This window comes from Notolabrus celidotus, chromosome 13, assembly GCF_009762535.1.
Source record: "Notolabrus celidotus isolate fNotCel1 chromosome 13, fNotCel1.pri, whole genome shotgun sequence".
Lineage (NCBI taxonomy): Eukaryota > Metazoa > Chordata > Actinopteri > Labriformes > Labridae > Notolabrus > Notolabrus celidotus.
Genome location: NC_048284.1, coordinates 18,952,357 through 18,975,508, shown reverse-complemented (window position 1 = coordinate 18,975,508; position 23,152 = coordinate 18,952,357). Strand labels below are relative to the sequence as shown.

The following is a 23,152-nucleotide window of genomic DNA, read 5'->3' as shown; positions in this document are numbered from 1 at the left end:
CTTGCTCTGTGTTGGCCAAGATATGGAAAAGAGAGAGAGTGGGAGACAGAGAGAGGGGGAGACCAGCTGCAGGGGTCTGAGTGTGGTGTACAAAACTACCTGTTGCTGATTGGCTGAAGTCATGCTGTTTATGGCTTGCTCTCAGTCTATTTGTTTGCTTGGGCTGTGTACACACACCAGATTTCACAGCGCACACAGAAGAGACGGCTCACTGAGGGCTTGGAGATATTTGCTGAATTTAACAAAAAAGAGAATTGGACCAATAATGTAGACCTCACCTTTAACAAGCAGTTGTGACTTTGACCAGCAGTAAAATTTAATAACAGCTCACATATTAATTTTAATTGCTTTTCCTGTTTTTCTCTCTTGCTTTGAATACATGATAATGGTAAGAGTTGTTCTTTTAATGGTAGAGTATTTCTGAGAGATATAAGATGTGGTATTTCCACTTTTGCTTACACACACACACGCACACGCATGCACACAAGTTAACACAACTTACAAAAGTATATCTCATACTGAAAGTAAATAAGCAAATCAAGACAAAAAGCACAAAATGCCAGTTTAGCAAATGTAAACTACTTCACCACAACATTATTCCCTTGTTTCTTTCCTGCTGTGACTAGAACCATAGTGCTAAACATGTGCAAACAAGTTTCAAGAGCAGCACCTAATCCACAGTGGCTTGGCTCAAACAAAGGAACATGTTTGAACGGAGGTGTTTATTTGAATGTCAGTTAGTCCACCTGTTGTACCTGAATATGGGCGGGGTGCAGTGTGCAGAGTGTGCACATGCAGGTTGAAGATTTCTAGCGATGAGTAGTGCCAGAAGTGTTGGCGAACCACATTTTTCTTTTAACAAGAGGTTTGTGTGCTCAACACAAAGAAGAAATCATATTCAGGTATTACAACCAATAGAGCAGAGATCACGCTTTTGTCACACAGACTCTCACAGTGACATAGACACAGATATGACGTGTGAGGAGACTTGAGTAACATAAGCACAATCAGGGGTGCAACTTCCCATTGTTAAAATGAACAGCTCATTAAAGCTAGTCCAGTCACACCACTTATTAACAAGGCTTCTTTCCCTACACAGTGTTCACAAGCTAATCCTACCTCCTTCTCCCTTACGTAAAGGTGACTGAAATTTTGTAATCACACAAAGAAAGAGACTGACGTGTTGTGTATTTCACAGCCTTTTTCTCTGTTTAAGGTCAGATAAAAATGTAATACTTTTGGTGATGCACAGCAGCAGAAAGAAGCAGACGTGTTTTAGCCCTGGGCTGTTCTCAGCGTTAGTGAGAAACTTGTGGGTGTGACGTCTTTTTGGTGGAAGCCAGGAACCTGTTGGTCTATGTAGTGCACACTGACATTACAGGGTAAGGCTGGGGAATTTATACTTTTCTGACATTGTCAACAGGTTTCCATTTAAAAGGACCAAAGCAAACAGTATTCAGGCTATCTTTTAACACTTTTCCATGCCCCTAACCTATTGGACATTCTTGCACAAGCTAATCACCTCTTATTTAAGTTTTCAATCTTTAAGAATAGGTCACAGCTTACTGTAAAAGTATTGAAGTGTTGCTAAACATGGCTTGGTAATGATTTTTAATGCAAACACAACTCTAACAGGACTTAAAGCTGCTGTTGGTAGGAATGGTGTAAAAAACATTACTTTTTTTCCTGCTGAGGTTGGAGAAAAGGTCATAATGCCAAGCAGTACTCATCAGTAAGTGGAGTAATTTGAGACTGTTAGGAAATCTGTTTTCCAATAGCTAATCTCCAATCCTCTGTCCTGATTGGTTAAAGGGCGGCCCCTACTACATCCTCCGATTGGTTATGAGCCCGGCACTATCATGACTGCACACGCGCAGATCTGTGTGAGGGGGCAAAGAGGAAATCTGGCTGGGAGGGGAAGTGTTGACATTCAGAGTCCCTCTCTCTGAAAAGATGTTAACTCCGTGACTAACAACAGCAGCTTTAACACTCTTTTGGTTGGGGACCACAATTATAAAGTAGCATGTTAATGAGCCCTTTTTGCCTCTCTTTTGGTTTAAGAACACATACAGTGTTCTCGTGTCTTAGAATAATGCAAAAACATGTAAAATCTGCAAACAGAACACTAATACCAAGATTAGCGATAGTCAGCTTTTTTCGAACTATACTTAATTACATGGTAGAGTTCTCCATGTCTGCATCATTTAATAGTCTAGCTTCCATGACAGCTGCTTAACAAAAGGGACGAGCTGACCAGGATCTACTGTGGGTAACACACTTACTATTGACAAGTTACTCATTCGACCCCACTCAAAAAACTGAACAACCTTGTCAACACGTTCTAAAACGACAAATTTCCATGTCAATAATATTAGGTCTGGGCTCAACAACAGTTAAAATCGAGCGCTCTTCAATTAACACGGCTAAACACAGGACCACAGATTCTGCTGTCAAATTGGTTTTCTGAGTGTGGCTAAGGTAGCCTAAAGTAGCAGAGCTATCCCTGCCAACCTTCAGCCCTCCTGGCAGGTTAACATCCACATGTCTATGCTGGTTACATATTGCTCTGATCGTGGTTATACGCCACTTTACCCAGACAAATACTATATTCAACTTTATCTCAATTTTCTTCATCAACATACTGACAAACCACGCAACACTACAAGGCAACGTCTGTCTTCTGTGCTTGTTTCCATTTGGGTAGTAGAGCATTATAGCACTGTGCCAGTTGCCATTAACTGGAGCTACAGCCTTGGCTAGTGGTGGGTGGTTGTGCTACAGCGTATGCACACACATATATAACCAGCATTTCAGGCCTACATTAATAAAGATATAAATTATTTGTTTAACCAGCTAGTAATTCTTGTGCTGACTAGTGAAGGTGGCAACATTTAATAGTTTTGTAGACTAATGCTGCACATATATTAATGGTAACCAGTGCAATGATAAGGCTTCATGATGTATCTTGGACAACAATGGAGGTGTGTGGCTACGCCAGGCTTCTGATAAACATGCACTAAATGTAAGTAGGAGTAACTGATTGTTAGTTTTGGTCTTTTTTCAGAAATGTACTGCCAATAACAAACAAGAATGGAATATGACTGTACCCTTTAAGATTTATGATGTTAAAGTAATATTGGTGATAAAACATAGATCGCAGTCTGTGGAGTGCAACTTGAAGAATTACTGTCCAAAAGTGATCCAAGTGACAGGTTTAGTATGTCCTGTGTTGTATTTCAATCTGTAGGTTCATGGAAAGACATTTTGTAGTGTACAGTATGTATGTGTAAAACACACATGACTTACAATTAAATCATTGTCTCAAATGGCTCAACAACTCTGAAACCAATTTATCCCAGCCTCATTTACCTCACAAGCAGCTGTGTGGTCTATGTTGTTGAACAAAGTGCACGTCCTACAGAATGGTGGAAGAAGAAAACAAGACATTCAAGTCCACAGGGAGTCCAGAGCGCTGTCTAGATTAGAGGGGGATCCTCTTAAAGGCATCGTGCAGACAGGATGCTCTGCCTTGTTCCCTCCTCCCTACAACATCTCCTCTGAGACCGTTGATTTAGCTGGCAGCAGCCTAGCTGAGATCCGCTTTGTCCAGATGCATGCACACACAACCACAGAAAACGAAACCCGGAGAGGATTGAATACATCCATGCCACTGCAAAAAGGGACAACAGCAACTCCTGAGTGAGAAACAGAGATTTGGTTGTCATGTGTTTGTCTTACATGAGTAGCTATTAAGGCTAACAAGTTGCGTTAAGCTGCAGAGGGTTTGCACACAGGCATACACATGCAAGACCTGCAACGCAACAGTGGCTTGAGTTTCCCTAGTAACAGCGGATACTTCTGCATTGATGCCTAGAAAGATTCATGAATATACATGCACACAGCAAATGTGTGATGTATACACACAACCTGACACTAGCAGCTTCGGTAGTTAGCTCTCACACACACACACACACACCAAAAAATATGTTCCAGAAACTGCTGCACACACACACATACAGTGTCACATCAGACAGCAGGAGCTTCTCCTCAAGCTAACAATGCAGTGTGCATTATCTTCCACACACACACCCACACACTCTTCAGTGAGTCCTTCTCTGAGGCCTATTAGTCACAGACCACAAACACACACACACTCACACACATACACAAACTCTGAACAACGTGCTGCCCCAGTACCCTGATTTTATAAACTCACAGGGGATGTCTGACGCACTTACACACATGCACGCACACACACACACACACACAATCACCCACCTGGGGCAACCTGGATTTAACATGCAGCCTGTTAGAGATGTACTGAGCAGACAGCAGCAGGTAAAACAAAGCAGGGGAACAACAAAAGAAGCTGTTTCACTAAATCCATCCAAAAGAGGCAGAAAGCAAGAATAACACCATTCAAAAACAACCCTAACAGCTGGAATGAGCTTTTTTTATGCTTATTTTCGACAGAAAGGTGGGCTATACAATAAAGGTAGTTGGTTTTTTTTGCTTCAGTGTAACAAAGGACAATTGTAAGGCAATACAGAGCACTAACAGAGGAATACCAGCTGACAGCTCAAGGAAATTAGAGGAAAAGCAGCTAACAAGAGAAGAAATAAATCAATGTATTTACAGCTAAAAGCCAATAGAAGCAAGAATCAGGGTCAATAGCTGGAGAAAATCTTCTCAAGGTGTATAAATAAGATCCTAAGGCTTATTAGTATGTGTTTTTGACATGAGACATAACCAAAGGGCTGATTTTCAACACCTGCACGCTCAAAAGAGCCATATGAACGTGCATTAGTGATGGATTCTGCATTTTTGATGCAACAACCATCATCTGCACCAAACCGCATCCATCTGAAAGAGACAAAAAAACACAAGGCTAACCCCTGCATGCATGGTGGATCTCCTCCACACTCCCTCTCTCTCTTACACACACAAACACAAAAACTCTTTGTCTTCCTCTCCAGTTAGCAAAACAACCGCAGATCTGCTGTTTCTGAACACACCGACGCTCAAATCACGAGTACCTTGAGGTGAGGATTCAACCACAGAAGCTACACAGGGGAAACATTATATCCTGGAAAACCTCCTCAGCTTATGTGTGCTCTGACATGATTCACAGGTGTAGCAGACTGCCTACCAGGCAGAACAAAGACTCACATTACCGCACAACCTTTCCATACGTCTATTTTCTGATCTTTTCAGGCTCAATTAGGCAAACGTTAGGAGACAAGTGTCGGTAGACGGGCATCTTTGAGGTGATTGATCCTGCCAGCACTGGTGCCACATGGAACAAGAAGCACAAAGAGCTGACTGACTGGAATAAAAGCTTCTGCAGAGTATCAAAACATGTGCTTTAACAAACAAGTCTGTTTCCTCAAAACAAGGACAAGAAGGCAGACCTTTTGTGCATGATGCAGCTTTAAGAAGATAACATAAGTTTGCTAACGCTATGAGAAAGAAAGACACAGGAAAAGTCAACAGAACCTGGAGAAGAAGGGCGTAGTGTCTAAATACCAAGAGGATAAAACCCACACATTGGAAATAGCCTGTGGCCAGATTCTGTTTATATATGTTCCTGTTGATTCTATAAAGCTGCCTATATACTGTAGCTTCCAGATCCTGTATGGATTTTTCATAAAGCCTTTATGGCTTTGATGCAGATCACCCTTTTTACTGCATCCAAATACTGTGCAGATATATGAAGCCTATTTGGCTGAAGGCAGGTCAGTAGGCACAAGAACATCAATAATTCACACATGCCTCCATGTGTGAGTGTATGTGAAAGAGATAATGTGTGTGTGTAACCAAACAACACCTGCTGGACCCAGTGGTTATTTTCATATTTCAATCTCCATTTATTTTGAACCAAAAAAGAGATCAGGGTTAAATCCACTAAACTGAAATACAAAAATAAGGGACTCAAATTGAAATCAATATATGAGTACAATTTACATCTACATCCAGTGCTTAGGAGCAGGATGGCAGCATTGTGAGAATGACAATACTCTTGTTATGGCAAAGAAGAGGGAGCTTGGACAAGCCAAATGCTTCTTTAGGCAACTGCGTAGCCATGTGGGTCTGTCAGAGGTCTATGGATCAGTGGATCTGGTTTATGGTCAGTCCCGGATTTAAAGCTAACAATAAAAAAATAGAAGGGAGACTTTTTCGAGAGCCATCCCAGATCATATCTTTCACCCCTCACCACACATCTCTACCTCTCCCGGTCTCATCGTCTGGTCTGCCGCAGCAGGCGCCAAATCCATTATCCCGAGAAATTAAAGAGAAAACCAAACCGAGCCGTGTGCGCAATGTGCGGTTCGTAAGGGTGATTTCGCTGTCCGGGGTGAATGGATTTAGTTGTAGTCGTGTGTCCCACTCAGAAAGAACCTTATCTTAAGGGGCGTTGTCTGTTTATATGGCCGCTCTCGCTCTCAGTTTTTTTTTTAAACATTTTGCAATATGATGGAAAATCCACAACGCGCCCATGTGGTCCTGACGCGGCCCAGCATCCATTCGCAATAACCAAACAGTCCGAAACCAACAGGTCCTTGCATGTGTGTGTGCTTGAGTGCGAGTTCGTTTGGCTGTGCGCAACACCGTGCGTCCGTGCGCGCTGGCGAGTAGAGGCAGCGAGGGGGAGATAAAGGGGGAGGAGGAGAGGATATCAAACGGAATCCCTGATCACTCCTTGCCCCCGTTAACCAGAGACAGCTCTTTGAGAATTCCACTGGCGTCCATTCGCCTCCTCTCCCGGATCATGTCCTCTAGGCTGCGAAAGACCAAAGTGTGCACCCCGCTGCCGGACAGATGCACTTTGAGGAAATACTGCTGCTCCGCTGAGTGCGCCTCTCCTCCGGCTTTGAACTCCCTTTTCCCAAAGCGGCACCAGGCTGCGAAACTTTCCGAGTTGGTCCAGCATATCTCCTCGCTGCTCAGGCCCAGATGTCCCGCTGCGTTCTGCATCACTAGATCTGGAGGAAGCGGCCGGTACCGGTACCGATTGTTCACTATTCTCCCGTGCCGGCCGCTGCTGATCTCAAGCAGGCTGTCCTTGCGGATCTCGCCCTTGTGCAGATGAATGACCTGGTCGTCCTGCTCATAGATGGCCCAGTGAGGGGCTTGCGCCGTAGCCACAAGCTCCAGCAGGTCCCCCGGTTTGCACATAGTCAGCAAACTTTTGGCCGAGTACACATTCAAGTCCTCGTTCTCCCTTAGCTTGGAGAAGATGCATTCCTGGGCGCAGAAGGCGGAGTACTCCACCTCGCTGACAGAGAAGGGTCCCTCCTCGGCCGGGCTGTGGTCCTTGGTGAAGCCGCAGTCGGACGGAGTGCGGTCGTCCACCTCCTCCTCTTCGTCAGAGAAGAAGTAGGCGACGCCGACCCGAAGCTCGTCTTTTTCCAGCCCGGACGGATCCCCCGTGGGCAGCTCGCTGTAGTTGAGGTGGGTGATCCGATCCAGTTGATTTCCCATCAATGACCTGGCAAGGCTGAGGCATGGACTGCGGTGTCTGACAGATAGTTTTAAAGAGGGAGACAAAAAGAAAGGCGTCAGCAGCGTAAAATAAAGCAAATACACTTACGTTGTGCTGATTTGGATGCGCAAACATTTGGCTGCAGTTATATACCTTTGCTACACAGAGAAGAGAGCAGGCTAAAAAACACTCAACACTTCTGAGCAGACACCTGCACGTAGCTCTCGCTTGTTATTGAGTCCAAAGACTACACTAACAAAATCAATTATCTGCTGCCCCTTGCTCCCTCACACCCATTAGTCAATCATTAATTCCAGAGGAATGTAAAAGAGCCGGCAGTTACCATGCGGAGGAGTCGAAGGAAAAGGGATAGAAAAATAGTCTGTGGATTGAAGCTGTGAGAGAGTAAAGAGAGCGAAAACGCTGTGGATGGAGAAAAAGAAGTCCTGCGTCTTTACGCACGGCGCGAAATACCAAGAAACAGAAGAAAAAAAGGATACCTGTGCGCTCCCCGGGCAGATGGTTAAATATCCCTGTGGTCCATCATTACAGAGGGATGCACAGTCCCCTGCATCCTTACTCCCTCTTCTTCTTTCCTCTGTTTTTCTCACACTCGTGTCACTTTCCGCACCGCGCACCGGGCGCTACGGTTGTCGTGCGTCCTAATGCCTCACTCCTTTCAGCACCAGCTCTTTTTAAGTACCAGGGATAGCTCCGCCTCAGCCCGCGCGCCCCGCCTCCAGTATCTTTTAACTGGAACACAGTCACAGGTCCATTAACAGTCGAGCCAATGGTAGAAATACAGGAATGTGCCAGTCAAAGAATTGATCCAATCGGCTGTGCGCAGGGCGGCTGGCGGCGATAAGCGGTTGTTACCGTGGCGTGGTTTTTGTTGTCAGAGAGCTGAGGAATTCTCTACATGATCAGCGGAGTGTGCGCGCGCGTGTGTTCATGTTTAGAGGGAACCGTGAGGACTGATAACAGCCTGCATATCTTTAGAGGGGCATATGAGAGGAGCTTGAGTTTTGAATGCGCTTTGAGGTGTTATAAACATTACTACTATCTCAAAAATAACTCCAAAAGTGCCGCCTTATCGCGTTCCCCACCCTCCTGAATACAAGAGCAGCCTCCATCCTGCAGCTTCCACGTGTTTTTATTTCCATATGTTGTAGTTCCACAGTGCATCTCTTGGTCTCTCATATCTGTCAGTGTGCGTCTCTCTGTGTGCCTGTAAAGGGAGGGGCTGCAGGCAGGTGTGTGTATGCGAAACAAAGGAGTCTACAGGGAGATTAATAAACACTCTTTATTATGTTACTCTGCATTGATGTTCTGTCTCCAAACAAAATATGACTGAGATGAAATGCAAATCAAATATCAGCCAGTGTGGCTCACTTGTGCATGAATAATATATTATACACTTGTATATTGTGCTTGCCAGATAAAACATGAGTACACTTTCGAGGTGCAGTACATCCACATATCTCTTTTCATCAGATAGCCCTCTTTCCATTCATACTGAACCCCACGTCTTCTTTGTCTGAATTATCTTTTCATTTTTCCTGCTCTTTCTTTCTAGGTTTTATTATTTCAGGGTATCCGGAGCGCTCCTCTGAGTATATCTCTTTTTCCCTCCTCTCCCAGATGGTTGGAGATTGCAGCTCTCCTGTTGCTGACACAGAATGGTCCCTGTTCTTTGTTTCCACTAGTGACAGGCAGAGCGGATGGTAGCTTTTCCAGTAGGTGAGATATGATTGTGCAGATTTACACACACTTCCACGCACACAAAGGACACGCAGACACAGCGCTTCACGCAGCCACGAGTGTGTCCCACTCTATGTATTTGCACTTATTTGTGAGAGCATGAGTGCATGTATCTGATTGATCGCCTCTTAGTTTATGTATGATGGAGCAGAAAAAGTTGTGTGATTTGTTTGGGATATAGTACTAACATTGTGTGAGTGTGTGTATGTGTGAGCGTGTGTGTTGTTGCTAGCAGTGAGACAGGAAGAGGAAAATACATACAGGCTGGGGTTTTTTTTTCTCCCTTGGCAGCCCTCTAGCCCATATGAACACACACATGCACACAAACACACACACTCTCAAGGTGTCATGAGACTGTCAGCAATGGCTTTGGCTACAGCTCCTCGGGGCATGTGGTCCTGCCACCTATAATCTACAATGAGCAGAAATGAGTTTCCTTTGTAGACGCCGCCTTTCCTGGACACACACAAACTGTATTCTCTCTCTCTCTCTCTCTCTCTCTCTCTCTCTCTCTACACACACACATAAGCTAATCATATATGCAGCTGGTGTAATAATAAGGCAGGGTGCAGACAGTGCTGGAATAACTACTGAGACAGGGTGATATTTCACAACCTCAATAATTGGATATGTCTCTATTCCCTAATTACTAACTAAATCATATACGCTGCAGCCCCATACCATGCAGATAAAACAGAATGACACACTGACACACACATATTGTGTATGGCTGTCTGCAAATTTATGCTTAAGCACATTCAAACGTGCGTTTGAGTGTCAGTAGCAAACACACAAATCCCATGTATGCACACATTTGCTGTGCTGTGCTTCCGCATGGGCTGCTAATCATACTTTTATGTACTGCAAAGAAGCTTTTGAGGTACATATACAGCACATGCATTATGAAAGATGTGTCTTTGTAGAAGTAACGGCACTACATCACGTCATAAACCCTGGAGGCACAGTGGGTGTTGGTGTGCATGGAAATAAATGCCAAGAGTTTTGTTGTGTTAGAGCTGAGGTCAGCGCACGCAGAAGAATCTCCCATCGTGTCGACATTATGTTGGTTGTATTTCAGCATTTTATTCTCTAAATCACAGAATCATTCTAACACTTCTTTCTTGGTAGCAGAAAATACACTGTAAGCTTTTTTTTGTGATACTCTATTGATCCCTGTGAGGAAAATAATCTTTTTGCTTGTGCCTTTCCAGGAAGGTCAGAGAGCAGGGTTATCTACAGAGCAGTGTCAGGATAAAAAAAATGAGCACCATTATCAGCAGTGTAGCAGCCAGCTGTAGAGAACAGACCTGAGTCAATTGGCTGTTTAAAGGCATAGGTCAGTCCAAATTTGGTGTCCATAAAAATCAAAACCAATCAGTTGTCTTGCAATGTGTTCTCTAAGGTAGCAGACAAGGGCAAACCCAATCGGACAGTCAAAAAAAAATTCTTTTGTGAGTAATGGGCTGCAAATGCTCAAGGTCTGTTGGAGAGCACTAGATGAGTGGGTTTTTGGTGGAACCTATTCTATGGAGAAAACAGTTTTAGAAGAAGATTCTGGATACTTAGAGGTTAGAGTTTTAAGGCCTCAAGAGGAACCATAGTTTGTTTGAAAGTTCACGATGAGTCACAGGTGCACCTGGACAGAAACTGTGAAACAGGAAAGTGCTATGAATTTAAAAATAAAAGCATATCTGTATTTTTGTATCTATATTTCTATTGGGGGGGGCTGTTACCCCTTCGTTAGAGACGACAGGACAGTGGGTAGAAAAGGGGATTACATTCGGGAAAGGGGCCTGAGGGGAATGATGTCAATCGATGTTGAATGTTGTTGAATTGAGTGGATCATTGCTTAGCCAATCAATGGATCAATTTTGATCAATGGATTGTTACACTCCTACTTAAGATTGACCCACCATATCCACATCATGGCTCCACAGGGCAGCTGTGATACTTGACATTTCACTCACTTCTCTGCCCTCCTCACCTTGCCTACATCATCCTCCTTTTCAGATTCTTGGTTCCAACCACTCAGACATGAGTGGTGCAGTGTATTTCTATAGCAGTTTTTTTTTCTGCTGAGTTTGTTTTATTGGTTTATATTTTTTAAGTTTGCAGGGTGACTAAATTTGCAGCCCATTTCTCTTCATGGATATCTTTTGGGCTGTTGAAGCTTGTTGGCCCTTGTCCACCACTGTTGTTCTCCCCCTTTAAAAGCAGTGCACGTTGTGTTCTTACTTTGATAACTTTTATGAAAACTGATTCAGCACAAAATCTTCTCCAATGAGGAGTGTGAAAAATACTTTGTTGGAGTGAATACACAGTGTAGGGTTAGGCATAAATCCCAAGTATACTAGGAAACCATGCTTTTCAGAGAAGTGTTGAAAAAGACTGTGAAATATAAGGTGAAGAGTCAAAGAGAACGGGCACCAGAACAAACTAACCCTCGAGTCCATGAAAGCTGCAGCTGCACAACCATCACTCTACAATTACCTCCCCTGTCAGTGTGTTACAACACAAAATGGCACTTACACTGCGTGCATCTTTTTCACACCAGTTGCATGTGTTTATGTGGTTGGAATGATGGCTGTAAATTCATTACTATGAATGTCTAAACAGCAGGTTTTGGTCTCAAAGGGTTTCAGTTTTTATGAGATCAAGAGGAAAACATTAAATTGAAGAACAGAGTAACTGATGCATCTCAGTCTTAGCACATCTGCAAAAATAGAGTGATTTCAGCAGAGGCTTGGATATCAAATGAACAAGGATCCGATGCCCCTTATGTTGGAAAACAATGTAAAAATGCGATTATACCCTCCAGCATGTCTTTTTTACGTGACTGTAAATGAAGGTACTGTGGAAGGGCAAACATCACCATCATCATCAGCATCATTATATCTATAATCACACTGAAGACTTCCTTTGGGGTGTTATTTCCTGGGCTGAGCATAGTCGTTATCACAGTGTGAAAGGAGAGCAATGAAGCTCAGTGTCTGCTTGGTTAAATCGCATAATAAGCTATTATAGCAGAAAAATCAGAGCTGGCACAATACCAATTACTGAAAATAATATATTTTTGTCTTTTAAAAAGGTTCATTTAACCACAGTATTGTAGTTTTGCTGACAGCAATGCTTTTTCTTATTTTTCTGAAACACCTCACACCAAACACATCTTCACACCTGGTTAATTGCCTTGCTGAGGGAATGTAGCATTTTTTCAGTGGTGGGTGTTAAGGAAGTTTAAGAAGCTAAGCTTTAAGTTACTCTACACTCAATGAAACTTAAACTTACCCCCAGAGAGCTGTTGCAAGCTAGGCTACAGCAACACGGTAAAAGAAGCTAGCTGCATCAAAGTAAAACAGACGAAAATACAACCAAATTGAAAAAGGGTGATTCTGACAGCAACCATGCCATACCATTTACAGTAGACACAAGAGCCCACCTTTATGGCCTCACCTTTCATCCTGTTTTTATAATGTCACAAACGTTTTTGTATGTAAAATCTGTTTGTAAGTCAGTTCGTGTAGTGTCCTGTTAACTGTTTTGTGACATCCTGTAGTTTTAAAACTTGTTGTTTTGTGTTTTCTGAGTACCCGCCTTAGGACTAGGGATGAAATTTAGCTATTGTGTTAATTCCAACATATTTACATTGAGGCACACTGTTGAAATGCTGATTAATGTGCATTGTCCTAATCAAATAAACTTCAATTAAATTAAATTTATGAGCCAGAGTTTACAGGGGTAGAACAAGCCTCAAAAGGCCAAAGAAGAGAGGAGAGATCCCAAGTTGCCTGTTGGTGCAGGTGTGTAAACTGCAGGCCCATTCCCAGAAACTGAGAAAACTACTTGCTGTCTCTAGTCGGACATGGTAACAACAGTGTTTTAGGATCTCTGTGAATCAGAGGATACTAACAGATCACATATGGCTGCAGTCTGCGTCGCTCAACAGCAAGAGTTGCCTGCCTAATGAATGCCGCCATTTTATCAAATTTCTTCAATTTTCAGAAGTTACAACAGAAAACCAGAAAACCTGTTGGAAGTGTGTCTTCAGAGTAAATGTTCAGCTTTCATTGTTTTATTATTGCATAATGACACAACCAACCGGCAACCTCCGGTCTAAAAATGAGTCCAATACGGAAGTGCTAAAAACTGCAGTTCATCCAGGATCCGCTTGACGCTGGCTCCGGAAGTACCAGAAACCACATACACACCAATTCAAAAAAGACGATCTTTACAGCAGAAATAAACATGTTTACAGCCTGGTACAAAAGACGAGTGTAGTCTGGATAGCTCATTTCTCAATCGGCATACACTGTGCAGGGAGTTTTTTTCTAACGCTGCAATTTCGAAGATATTAAGATAACGATTCTTCCAATGAGAGGCACAGCTGCCTGCAGGAACACTGTAGCTGTTGGCTAGGAGGCTCAAAACCCGCCTCTTTATGTAACAATCGCTAGACAGCAGCAATATGGCTGCTGTCGATGATCGGCCCCAAAACAGCACTTCAGAAACAGATGGGTGACATCACGGATACTGTCCATATTTGATACAGTCTATGGACACAAACCATTATTGTGTCATTATGTTTACCTTATCACCATACACTATGTTAGCTATTGAAGGGAAGACTGAGCTGAAATTACCATTACCATGTCTGTTGGATAATCTGAGGCATTTCTTGCTTCAAAAATGTCAAACAGAGGTGCAAAATATCAAAATCACTCATACATTATAGACCAGTGGTTCTCAACTGGACTGGCTTCAGGACCCACCATCACCCCTTAATGACAAGCCGGGACCCAAATAAAAGAAAAATTTCAACTTTTCAAATTGATTTAACATAACATTCAGTAACACTTCAGTAACTGTACTCTTAAAGTTTATTCAGTCACTTATTCTGGCAATAAAAATTAAATTAAAAATAAAATAAAAAGTGCAAATATGACAACCAACAGTGCACTATGGAATAAATTCAGTTTCTTCAGTTTTTATCCACAAACTCAAAATAAATTAAACAAAAAGTGCAATTCAAAAAGATTCAAGTATACAAAATTAACTTTTCTTCTGATTACCTTATCAGTTGGTAAATACTGAAAAACATTGTGCTTTGAAGAAAATTAAGCAGCACTAACTTCAACCTTATTGACATCATAGACCTGAGTTTGGAGGAGTTAATGGGAGAACTGGGGATGTTTTTTGGTCCTCACAAGAGTCTCAAAGTCTGGAGTTATAGTCGACAAAGCAACTCTGAGGTCATGTTCAATGTCCAGTCTGTTTCTGTGTTTTGTCTTCAGCTGAACCAGAGCTGAGAAGCCACACTCACAGAGATAGGTAGTGCTGAATGGTAGGAGGATTTTTACTGCTCGAGTGGCAAGGGAAGGATACTCGCTCATCACAGTGCTGCACCAGAAATGGGAGAGGCTTACCTCCGTGAATTTCTTTTTCAGCGTGCGGTCACATGACAGCTCCACCAGCTGACTCTCCTCGTTGCTTGGCAACGTGACGCTTTCCATGTCGATTCCAAAGGGGTCACGTATCCAGTCGTCATCCCTCTGTTTCACGGGAAAATAGTCATTAAACCGCTCCAGAAGTTTATTCAGATGTGTCGTGATCGTTTTCCTCGTCACGTTTTTTCCTGCCGTGTCCAGTTGCTGTCCCTCGTGACAGGCGTTGGGAAACATGTCCAGTCGGCTTTTAGAAACATGGCATGCCCACACCGAGATCTTCTTTTTGAAAGCATCGATTTTGTCATATTGTTCAAAAATGTTGTGCCCCCTCCCCTGCATAGACACGTTTAATGTGTTTAATTGTTCAAACACATCAGCGAGGTAAGCAACATGTGCGAGCCACACACTGTTGCTAAACAGGTCTGCGAGAGGCGAATTGTTCTGGGCAAGAAAGGCTGCGATTTCATCTCGTAGTTCATAAAAACGGGACAGTACCTTTCCCCTCGAAAGCCAGCGTACCTCGGCATGATACAACACCTGTACGTGCTCACTACCAAGATCTTGGCACAGTTTTTGAAAACACCGGGTGTTCTTTGCACTCCGTTTAATGTAGTTTACCACTTGGACGACATCTCTTAATGTTTCATGAAGCACTGGCACCATCTCCTTTGCTGCCAAGGCCTCCCGATGCAAAAAACAGTGCTTCCAAGTTGCATTCGGAGCTCTGTCAAGTATTCTCCGCACGACCCCCGAGTTTTTTCCTGTCATGGAGGCAGCGCCATCAGTTGTGATACCGACGCACATGTCCCAGCTTAGGCCCACTGAACTCAGATATAAGTCCACGGAGCTGAAAATGTCCTCTGCAGTTGTAGTAGTAAGGAGCTCTCTTGTGCAGAGAAATTGTTCCTGTAGGTCCCCGTCCCACACATGTCTCACATAAACGAGTAAAACCGCTTTGTTTGTTATGTCTGTAGATTCGTCCATTTGTAATGCAAAATGACCACTTGCCTTAATGCGAGCTGTGGTCTGTTGTTTGATGTCATCCGACATGTCTTCAATTCGCCTGCTTATAGTGTCATTTGAGAGAGGTATAGTTTTCAGTTTGTCCGCTGCGGATTGATCCAACACCTCTCTGACCATGTCCATGGCTGCAGGTAAGATAAGCTCCTCTGCAATAGTGTGGGGCTTCTTTAACTTAGCAATACGATGTGCCACCTTGTAAGACGCACGTAGTGCCTGGTCTTGCTTGGAGCACGAAGAAGTAAGGCACTTTTGCGATGTCCTCAGGTCTTGAAGTCGTCTTTGAAAGTACTCAGCAGGTTTATCTTTGAGAGAGGTATGTTTTGTCTCCAGATGCCGCTTCAGTTTTGAAGGCTTCATGCTTTCTTGTGCCAGCACCTCGCTGCACAAAACACACTGAGGTTTTTGTCCTTTGTTGTCCTCAATGTAGGAGAATCCATACTTAATGTATTCGGTGTCGTATTTACGTTTCGCCATGCTCCATTCCCTTTTAAAAACAAACTTTGCAAGTCTTCTTATTGTCTTCTTGTCAATTAGCATCACAAGGCATTATCGCCACCTACTGTTAAGGAGTGTGAATAGACGGCACTCCGCTGCATAAAAAATCCTCTTCAAAATAAAAGCACAGATTATTATTATTTTTTAAACATTTTTTATTGCCCCGGCAAAGGCCTGCGACCCACTAAAAACGGGTCCGCGACCCACTTTTGGGTCGCGACCCATCAGTTGAGAATCACTGTTATAGACCATATTAGCTGATCAGTAGGCTGCAGGCAGAATAACTGTATGTCCTGTGCCCAAGAATAGTGCAAAAACCAGAGGGTTTGTGACATCTAAGTAAAACGCAAAAAAAAAAAAAAGGAAATACAGAGCGTAGACTTAAACCAATGCTAGTGCTTTTGTTGGAGTTTGTTAAAATAAGCTAAATTAGGGGGTAGAGGTGACCCTGTCTTTAGCAGTTGATAACCTTGCTACTGTTCGGTTCTCCGGTTGGATTTCTCAATGAAGGTGCAGAGCTGACCGGTATTCCCTGTGGGTTATTTACTTACTTTGAGAAGTACCTTAAACTACCCTACTTTTTCATAAAACAAATTGTCCCTTTAAGCTGGAAATGCTAACTTATCTTACCAACCACTTTACTTCCAGAAGTAGTAATTCAGTGCTGTCTCTAAAGAAAAGGAGGACACCATCAGGGTACCAGGAAATTTCAGAAAACCCATCATCTTGTGTTTGCAAACTTATATTCTTTCTATTCAGAAATCATATATCAAATTGAATCTAGTTCAAAATTAATTAAAATATCAGTTGGCAGTAACATAAGCTATGTTATTAGTGATGAATATGTTCACGCCTACATAGTTTACATTCAGATGATATCATTTTGATGAAAACTGTGTGGCTCTGGAAAAGCTTTACAAATGTACAACATGTAATTTTGAAACATTAAAATGTCACCAGACAAGTCTCAATAATTGATCATTGTTGCAGTTTGAGTTTCAAAATGTCTGTTTTATAGTCAAGCTGTTATAACAAATGCTTGAATCTATTCCTATCTATTTTCTCTTTTTCTGACAGAATTTGTATTCGCAATTTGAATCGTCACAAGATAATGAACCTGGACCCAAATTACGGCATAAATAACCAGATTAATGGCTAAAGTCCCGGAGCAAATCAATTAGGCTGGACTAGCATTTTATCTGTGCCACAAAGGAAGATCGTTGCCATCATACCAGACGTGTTTTTCCCAAGAAAGAGGAGAGAGACATTTAGAGACTGTAGATTTGCTACAAGTGATAATGAAATGGGCTTGACTCTTGGTTTTAAAAGTGTGAAAATAAATAGAGCTTCGTTGGTTAAAGTTGCTTTCTTGGACTGGTACTGCTTTAAAAAAAGAGATGTTTAGTTATGTCCAAACTGTTGAGTTTTTTCATTAGCTTAAAGACTCTGGTTCATGTCCAAGCAGTCACATATGGCAACAAGCTGTCCCAAGACATTTTGTGATTCAACAGGGGAAGCAATTGGGATAGTTTGGTCACGAAATGCTGTGTTTGCCAATGTGAAGAATTGAATTGGCAAAAGTGTTTCTGTGTAACAGCAGTTCCAACAGTCCCTCCCCATGCTTTTCTCTCCTATTGTGACAGAACACAACGTCACCCATGTGCTTTTTGTCTTTGCACACCATGTTCTGTCTAAAAATACACGCATGGTTGTTGTTTTATTAAAACCAAGTTCTGTTTTGGTTTTAAAGTGAAGCTGTCTGTTACCAATTGCATTAAGTTGTAGAGTCTTTTATCTTCATTTCACGGAACAACTTGCCAATTCTTCTTTGTCTTGTTTGATATTCTTCTGTCACTCTATGTTTGTGCAGCTATGGTGGACAGGTTAACTTAGAATTTACTGTGATATAAATGTAATTTTCCTGCATCTTCTGTACTCATCTGACCCTGTGTGTGAGTCTGTGTGTGTAGATAGGTTTTGGTGTGTGTGTGTATGTGTGTCATACGTTTTGTTCCAACTCCATCTGTCTCCGGCTGAAAGGCAGGTCTTCCGTCAGGTCTTATCAGCTCTCCTCAGACTGCGGGCTGTGACTCATTCAGGGGGCCGTCGTCTGACACATCTGAAGCCCATCGACGTGGCCGTGAATGTTAACTCCTGCAGATTCACGTCCTCTCCATCTTCAACTTCTTACTCCTAAAATATTTTTACCTTTCACAGACCTGTTTATGTACAGGAAAGGGCAGACATACTGAATTCAACTTTATGTATGATCAGAAAAAGAATTACAGCTCAGTGTAGCACTATGCGGTGTACTACATCATGAAAATTCTAAATATGCTGAGTCGACGTGAGGTTTTAGCCCAATGGAGTGTGCTGTGGCATCAATCAAATTCATCCCACTCACCAAAATGTGGTTAAATCCTTAAATAAATAAGAACATGTCTTTGTTTTTGCCTCCTATGCTTGAAACCTCTTTTTGCTGACAAACATGTGCATAAATTATGTTGAAAGAATACAAAAAAACTAGGCTGCTTGTGTCAAACTTACTGAGCACCTAGTTTACTTTGTCAACCTGCATTATATTTTCATTTGATGCTTGTTGTCAAGGTGTGCGTTATTTAGGTGCATGTTCACAGTAAGAACAGTTATCAAGTCAGTGAACTCTCTCTGTAATGTCTAAAAGAGCAGACCAAGGTAGAAAACGTACATTAGCTAACGTTAGCCAAAGTAATCAGAATCAGAATCAGCTTAATTCGCCAAGTATGCTTGAACACACAAGGAATTTGACTTCAGTAAACTGTCAAATTCCTTGTGTGTTCAAGCATACTTGGCGAATTAAGCTTAAGTCCAACTAGAAAAAGTTGTCTCAGTACCATAGACTGTATTAAATATGGAATATATCCTTGATGAACTGCAGTTTTTAGCACTTCCACATTGGACTCATATTTTTAGACTGGAGGCTTGTGTGTTTTTTGTCACAATGAGAGCCTATAGTGAATTGATTACTGGCTGTCATTTATATGGATGTGGAAGACATGCCTCCATCCCATCCTTTTGTAAAAACCTGAAGCCAAAATACTAATACAATGGGCACTGACGTAATACACTAGTGACACATGCAGAAGCGATCTGGCTGGTTGTGTCGCAGTATTGATGTCACAACACTTCTGCACACCAAAACACTCAACTAACTAAAGCCCCGTTTCCACCAAGCGGTTCAGTCTGGTTCGTCTTGGTACAGCACGCATTTTGTGGCGTTCACATTGACTAAAACCGGGACAGATCCCCAAATTACCGAGCCATACCGTCACACTTTTTGGTACCCTTCTGTAGGGGTGCCAGACTTACTGATCCGTCCCCAGAAGATGGAGCTAGAAACACTGCAGTCCGTTGATTGGTCGAAAGAATCGTCACTTCCCGTGCAACAGCAGTAATAAAGAACAACACATAACCCCGCCATGTTTAAATCTTCAGTGGACTTTGGGAAGATAACTTTTTTTGTTTGGAAAATGGCGTCAAGAAACAGCACTCCATGGTCTACTGTGGAGGTGCAGACTATCCTCGCGTTTTTCTTCTTCCTTGCATTTATTAGCGGGGTACACTGTGTCGCACTGCCATGACGTCATGCTATTATGTAGCTGACGCGGCTATCGGTATCCGGCTTACACGCTGCCCACCAAGTGGTGCACGGTTGGCTGTGGAACCGCAAACGGGATGAGGCGTTACCGATCCAACCCGTACCAAACTGTACTGATCCATACAAGACCGCTTGGCGGAAACGAGCCATAACTAACTAACTAACTATGCCGAAGATCCCTAGGGCCAGTAGAGTCCACAGCAGACAGATTCTTATGTCAGTTTGAAGCAGACATTTATTTTAAGTTTAATGACTGTTGTGTTTGTTTGGGACATTTCTCTCCTCCTCTATTTGGGTAAAGAATGTTGCAGGGGGCTCTTTTGTCAACAGAGCTGTCAATAATGATTCCACAACCCCTCTTTTAAGAGTTAAAAATGACAAATCAAAGTACATTTCTCTGAGAAATGAACACTTGCACATCAGCGTACTAAGAATATACTGACATGAGAGAGAGCATTTACATGTTCTACTTTGACTCATGTTCCATCTGTTAACGGGCAGGTTGCATGATCTTTACTGCAGACAGTTAACAAGAGGAGCTCCAAGTGTTTTGGCTTCACTTTTGGGAAAGCTGATGTTTTATCAATCTTTTTTGTCTGAGGGATGGATGGATACAGTAGATAACTGACTGTTTTACGTGGTCTGAATCGACTCTTAAGAAATTGAAGCTTTTGTCTTTGAGATCAACCACTTACTTGACTCATGTTGAGACATATCTCATAGAGTACTATGACAGAATGTATTGCCGCTATATTGGCCAGACTTGCTTACTTCCCAGTTTCTCCATGTCTCTTTTCCCCTCATTCTTCATCCCTTCTCCTTCCCCTCCTCTCTCCTCCATCACTCTCTGGTGGGTGTACTCCATTGGTATGCAGGCTGATGTTGGCCAGTGTTTGCAGGGGAAGGATAAAGCGGTAATCAGTGCCAATGAAGCAGCTCTTGTCCCAGAGCACAAATGTGCCAACATCAGCAACACCAGCAGACCTTGTGTGTCAATGTAGTTGTGTGTGCGTCTTTGAGAGTCTACTGGCGTGAGAGAAGTGGAGCAGTATCAAAGAGGTCAGACAGAGGTCGTTTTCTTTGACACAGATGTTAAATTACAGATTTTTTTTCTTGTGCACTGTGCCAGCTGTGCAATATGATCACATTTATCAAAACATAATGATTAGCTTTGCTGCTTTTTTTAGCCTCCTCAAAGTTTTCACCATGCTGAGGGAGAGGAAGTCCTTTTACTAGAGACATATAATGTTACTCTAACTAGAGATTTAGGCTCCTATAAGGAGTTTTTTTTGGTTATGACGCAGATTGAAATTATACTGATGCTAAAAAAGCAAACAAGACCATCAGGGTTAAGATTGATCATTTATATAGTTTCATTTTAATTTATAGATTTTAACATACATAGTTATTTTAATGTCTGTAACCACTGCTGCAGGGTAGGAGTCAGACAAAGTGAGTTACGGCATCCTGCTGAAGCAGCTTTAGCTGACACAGTTCACAGCCAAGATTCACAATGAGTAATATAACTGACTGCAGAAGAGAGCAGGATGAGATTTTTCATCAGAAAATGCTACTTTCTTATGTACAAAACATCAACAAAGAAACAAGATGTGATGCTCTGTCCACGTCAAAACTGACGCACACTGAAAGTTCCTGAAAGGAGCTTAAATTGGATCTTTCTACAATGTTTGACACATTTCAGTTACCAGGCTGCTGTTTTTGCATTTGCTCTAGCATGAATTGCAGATATATTTGTTACTTTTGTTTGCGTATCATTGAAGAGACTAAATAAAAGTGAGTCACAGAACAACATTGAGTCAAGAAAAATTTCGTTCCCATTCAAGATGCCATCCTTAGTCATCTAATCCCTCCTTTTCCATGACAGAACATCGAGTGCCACAGTGTCTACAAGCACAGCACCTCAATGCGTCAAGTCGATCTCTTAGTGGATGACTGAGATTGCAGTCTCCAGCTGGCAGCTCAGACACGTCGATGTGTGTAAGCAAATCTCACCCAGATAAATAAAGGTTAAAATAATTAGTGCTCTGAGATCAGCGGCCTAAACAGTGATTATCCTCCTCCGCTGTTTTAACCAAAGCACATTCATCATCCTGTTTTCTAAGCACATTAGCACACATTAACTTTGTTTGTCTTCCAATTTGTGTTCCCCCCTGTCAATAAAGTTGTTTGATTTAAACTGTTGACTGAATATCTGTTGGAGTGTTGACTGAGAGGGCTGTTCCAGATAGACGATGATAAATACAACCTTTTGTTTCTCTTGTTTATGTTCCAGCCTCTTTCAGTGTCTACTTTGCTCATTGTGGGTGAGAGGTCATGCAGAGCAGTGAAAGTTGTCACTCTGGTTTAAATGGAAGCTTCACAGAACTTTATAGCAAATTTGGCCTTTTCTAGTGCAAGTTTAACACATTTACTTTCAACAGTGTTTACAAATCCGAAGAAAGCATGGTGATAAAATTCAGCTAATTAGTTATGATAGTAAATAATCAGAAAAGGAAAGTATTGAGTCAATGATTTAATCTAGCAGATTAGTTTTTGACTTTATCAGATTAGCACTGTGCAAAAATATGGATACAGTCTTGGAATAATTGTTTTCACAATAGTATGTTGACTTTCCTGACCCTTATGCTAATACATTAAATAAATTAGAAATGTCCTTTTTCCCCACAACAGCCTCCACTACTGTAGATGCGTGTTGCTCCAACAGCTGCTGCTGCAAGAGAAAGAGCAGTGGTGGTCGAGTAAATCTGGAAGTTCAGTGAGCTAACACTGCTAATGATTTTAAAAAAGGGTGAAAGAAAGACATGATGCTGTAAAGAATTAATCGTCATGGCTAAAGCTCCGCATAAACCATAGACTGTATAGAATATGGACGTAGTATCCGTGACGTCACCCCTCTGTTTCTGAAGCGCTGTTTTGAGCCCAATCGTTGACAGCAGCCATATTGCTGCTGTCGAGCGATTGTGACGTAAAGAGTCGGGTTTTGAGCCTCCTAGCCAACAGCTACATTTTCCCGCCTGTCAATCAAGTCAGCTGTGCCTCTCATTGGAAGACTCATAATCTCCATATCTTTGAAATAGCCGCGTTAGAAAAAACAATCACCCCCCTCACAGTGAGAGCAGATCGAGAAATGAGCTATCCAGACTAACCTTGTCTTTTGTACCAGGCTGTAAACATGTTTATTTCTGCTGTAAAGATCGTCTTTTTTGAATTGGTGTGTATGTGGTTTCCAGGACTTCCGGAGCCAGCCTCAAGCGGATCCTTGAGGAACTGCAGTTTTTAGCACTTCCG

General features: G+C 42.3%; 1 protein-coding gene and 1 long non-coding RNA gene across 2 annotated transcripts in view; one reads left to right on the top strand and one right to left on the bottom strand.

The window, feature by feature from the left end:
- Positions 1–23,152, top strand: part of LOC117823637 — an 82,987-nt gene that overhangs the window by 22,880 nt on the left and 36,955 nt on the right. Inside the window, exon 2 of the long non-coding RNA XR_004633443.1 lies at positions 9,125–9,223. This is a non-coding gene — a long non-coding RNA (uncharacterized LOC117823637). The remainder of the gene's footprint in view (positions 1–9,124; positions 9,224–23,152) is intronic.
- On the bottom strand, positions 5,844–8,223 carry lratd1 (LRAT domain containing 1). Its single transcript, XM_034698866.1, has 2 exons — positions 7,984–8,223; positions 5,844–7,519 (listed from the first exon to the last, which is right to left on the bottom strand). Exon 2 carries the CDS (start codon positions 7,480–7,482, stop codon positions 6,694–6,696), a length of 789 nt encoding a protein of 262 aa, XP_034554757.1. The 5' UTR covers positions 7,483–7,519; positions 7,984–8,223; the 3' UTR covers positions 5,844–6,693.

What these genes read in the sequence shown, in the direction of transcription:
- lratd1 (XM_034698866.1), bottom strand. Translation starts at nt 7,482, where the DNA reads ATGGGAAATCAACTGGATCGGATCACCCACCTCAACTACAGCGAGCTG.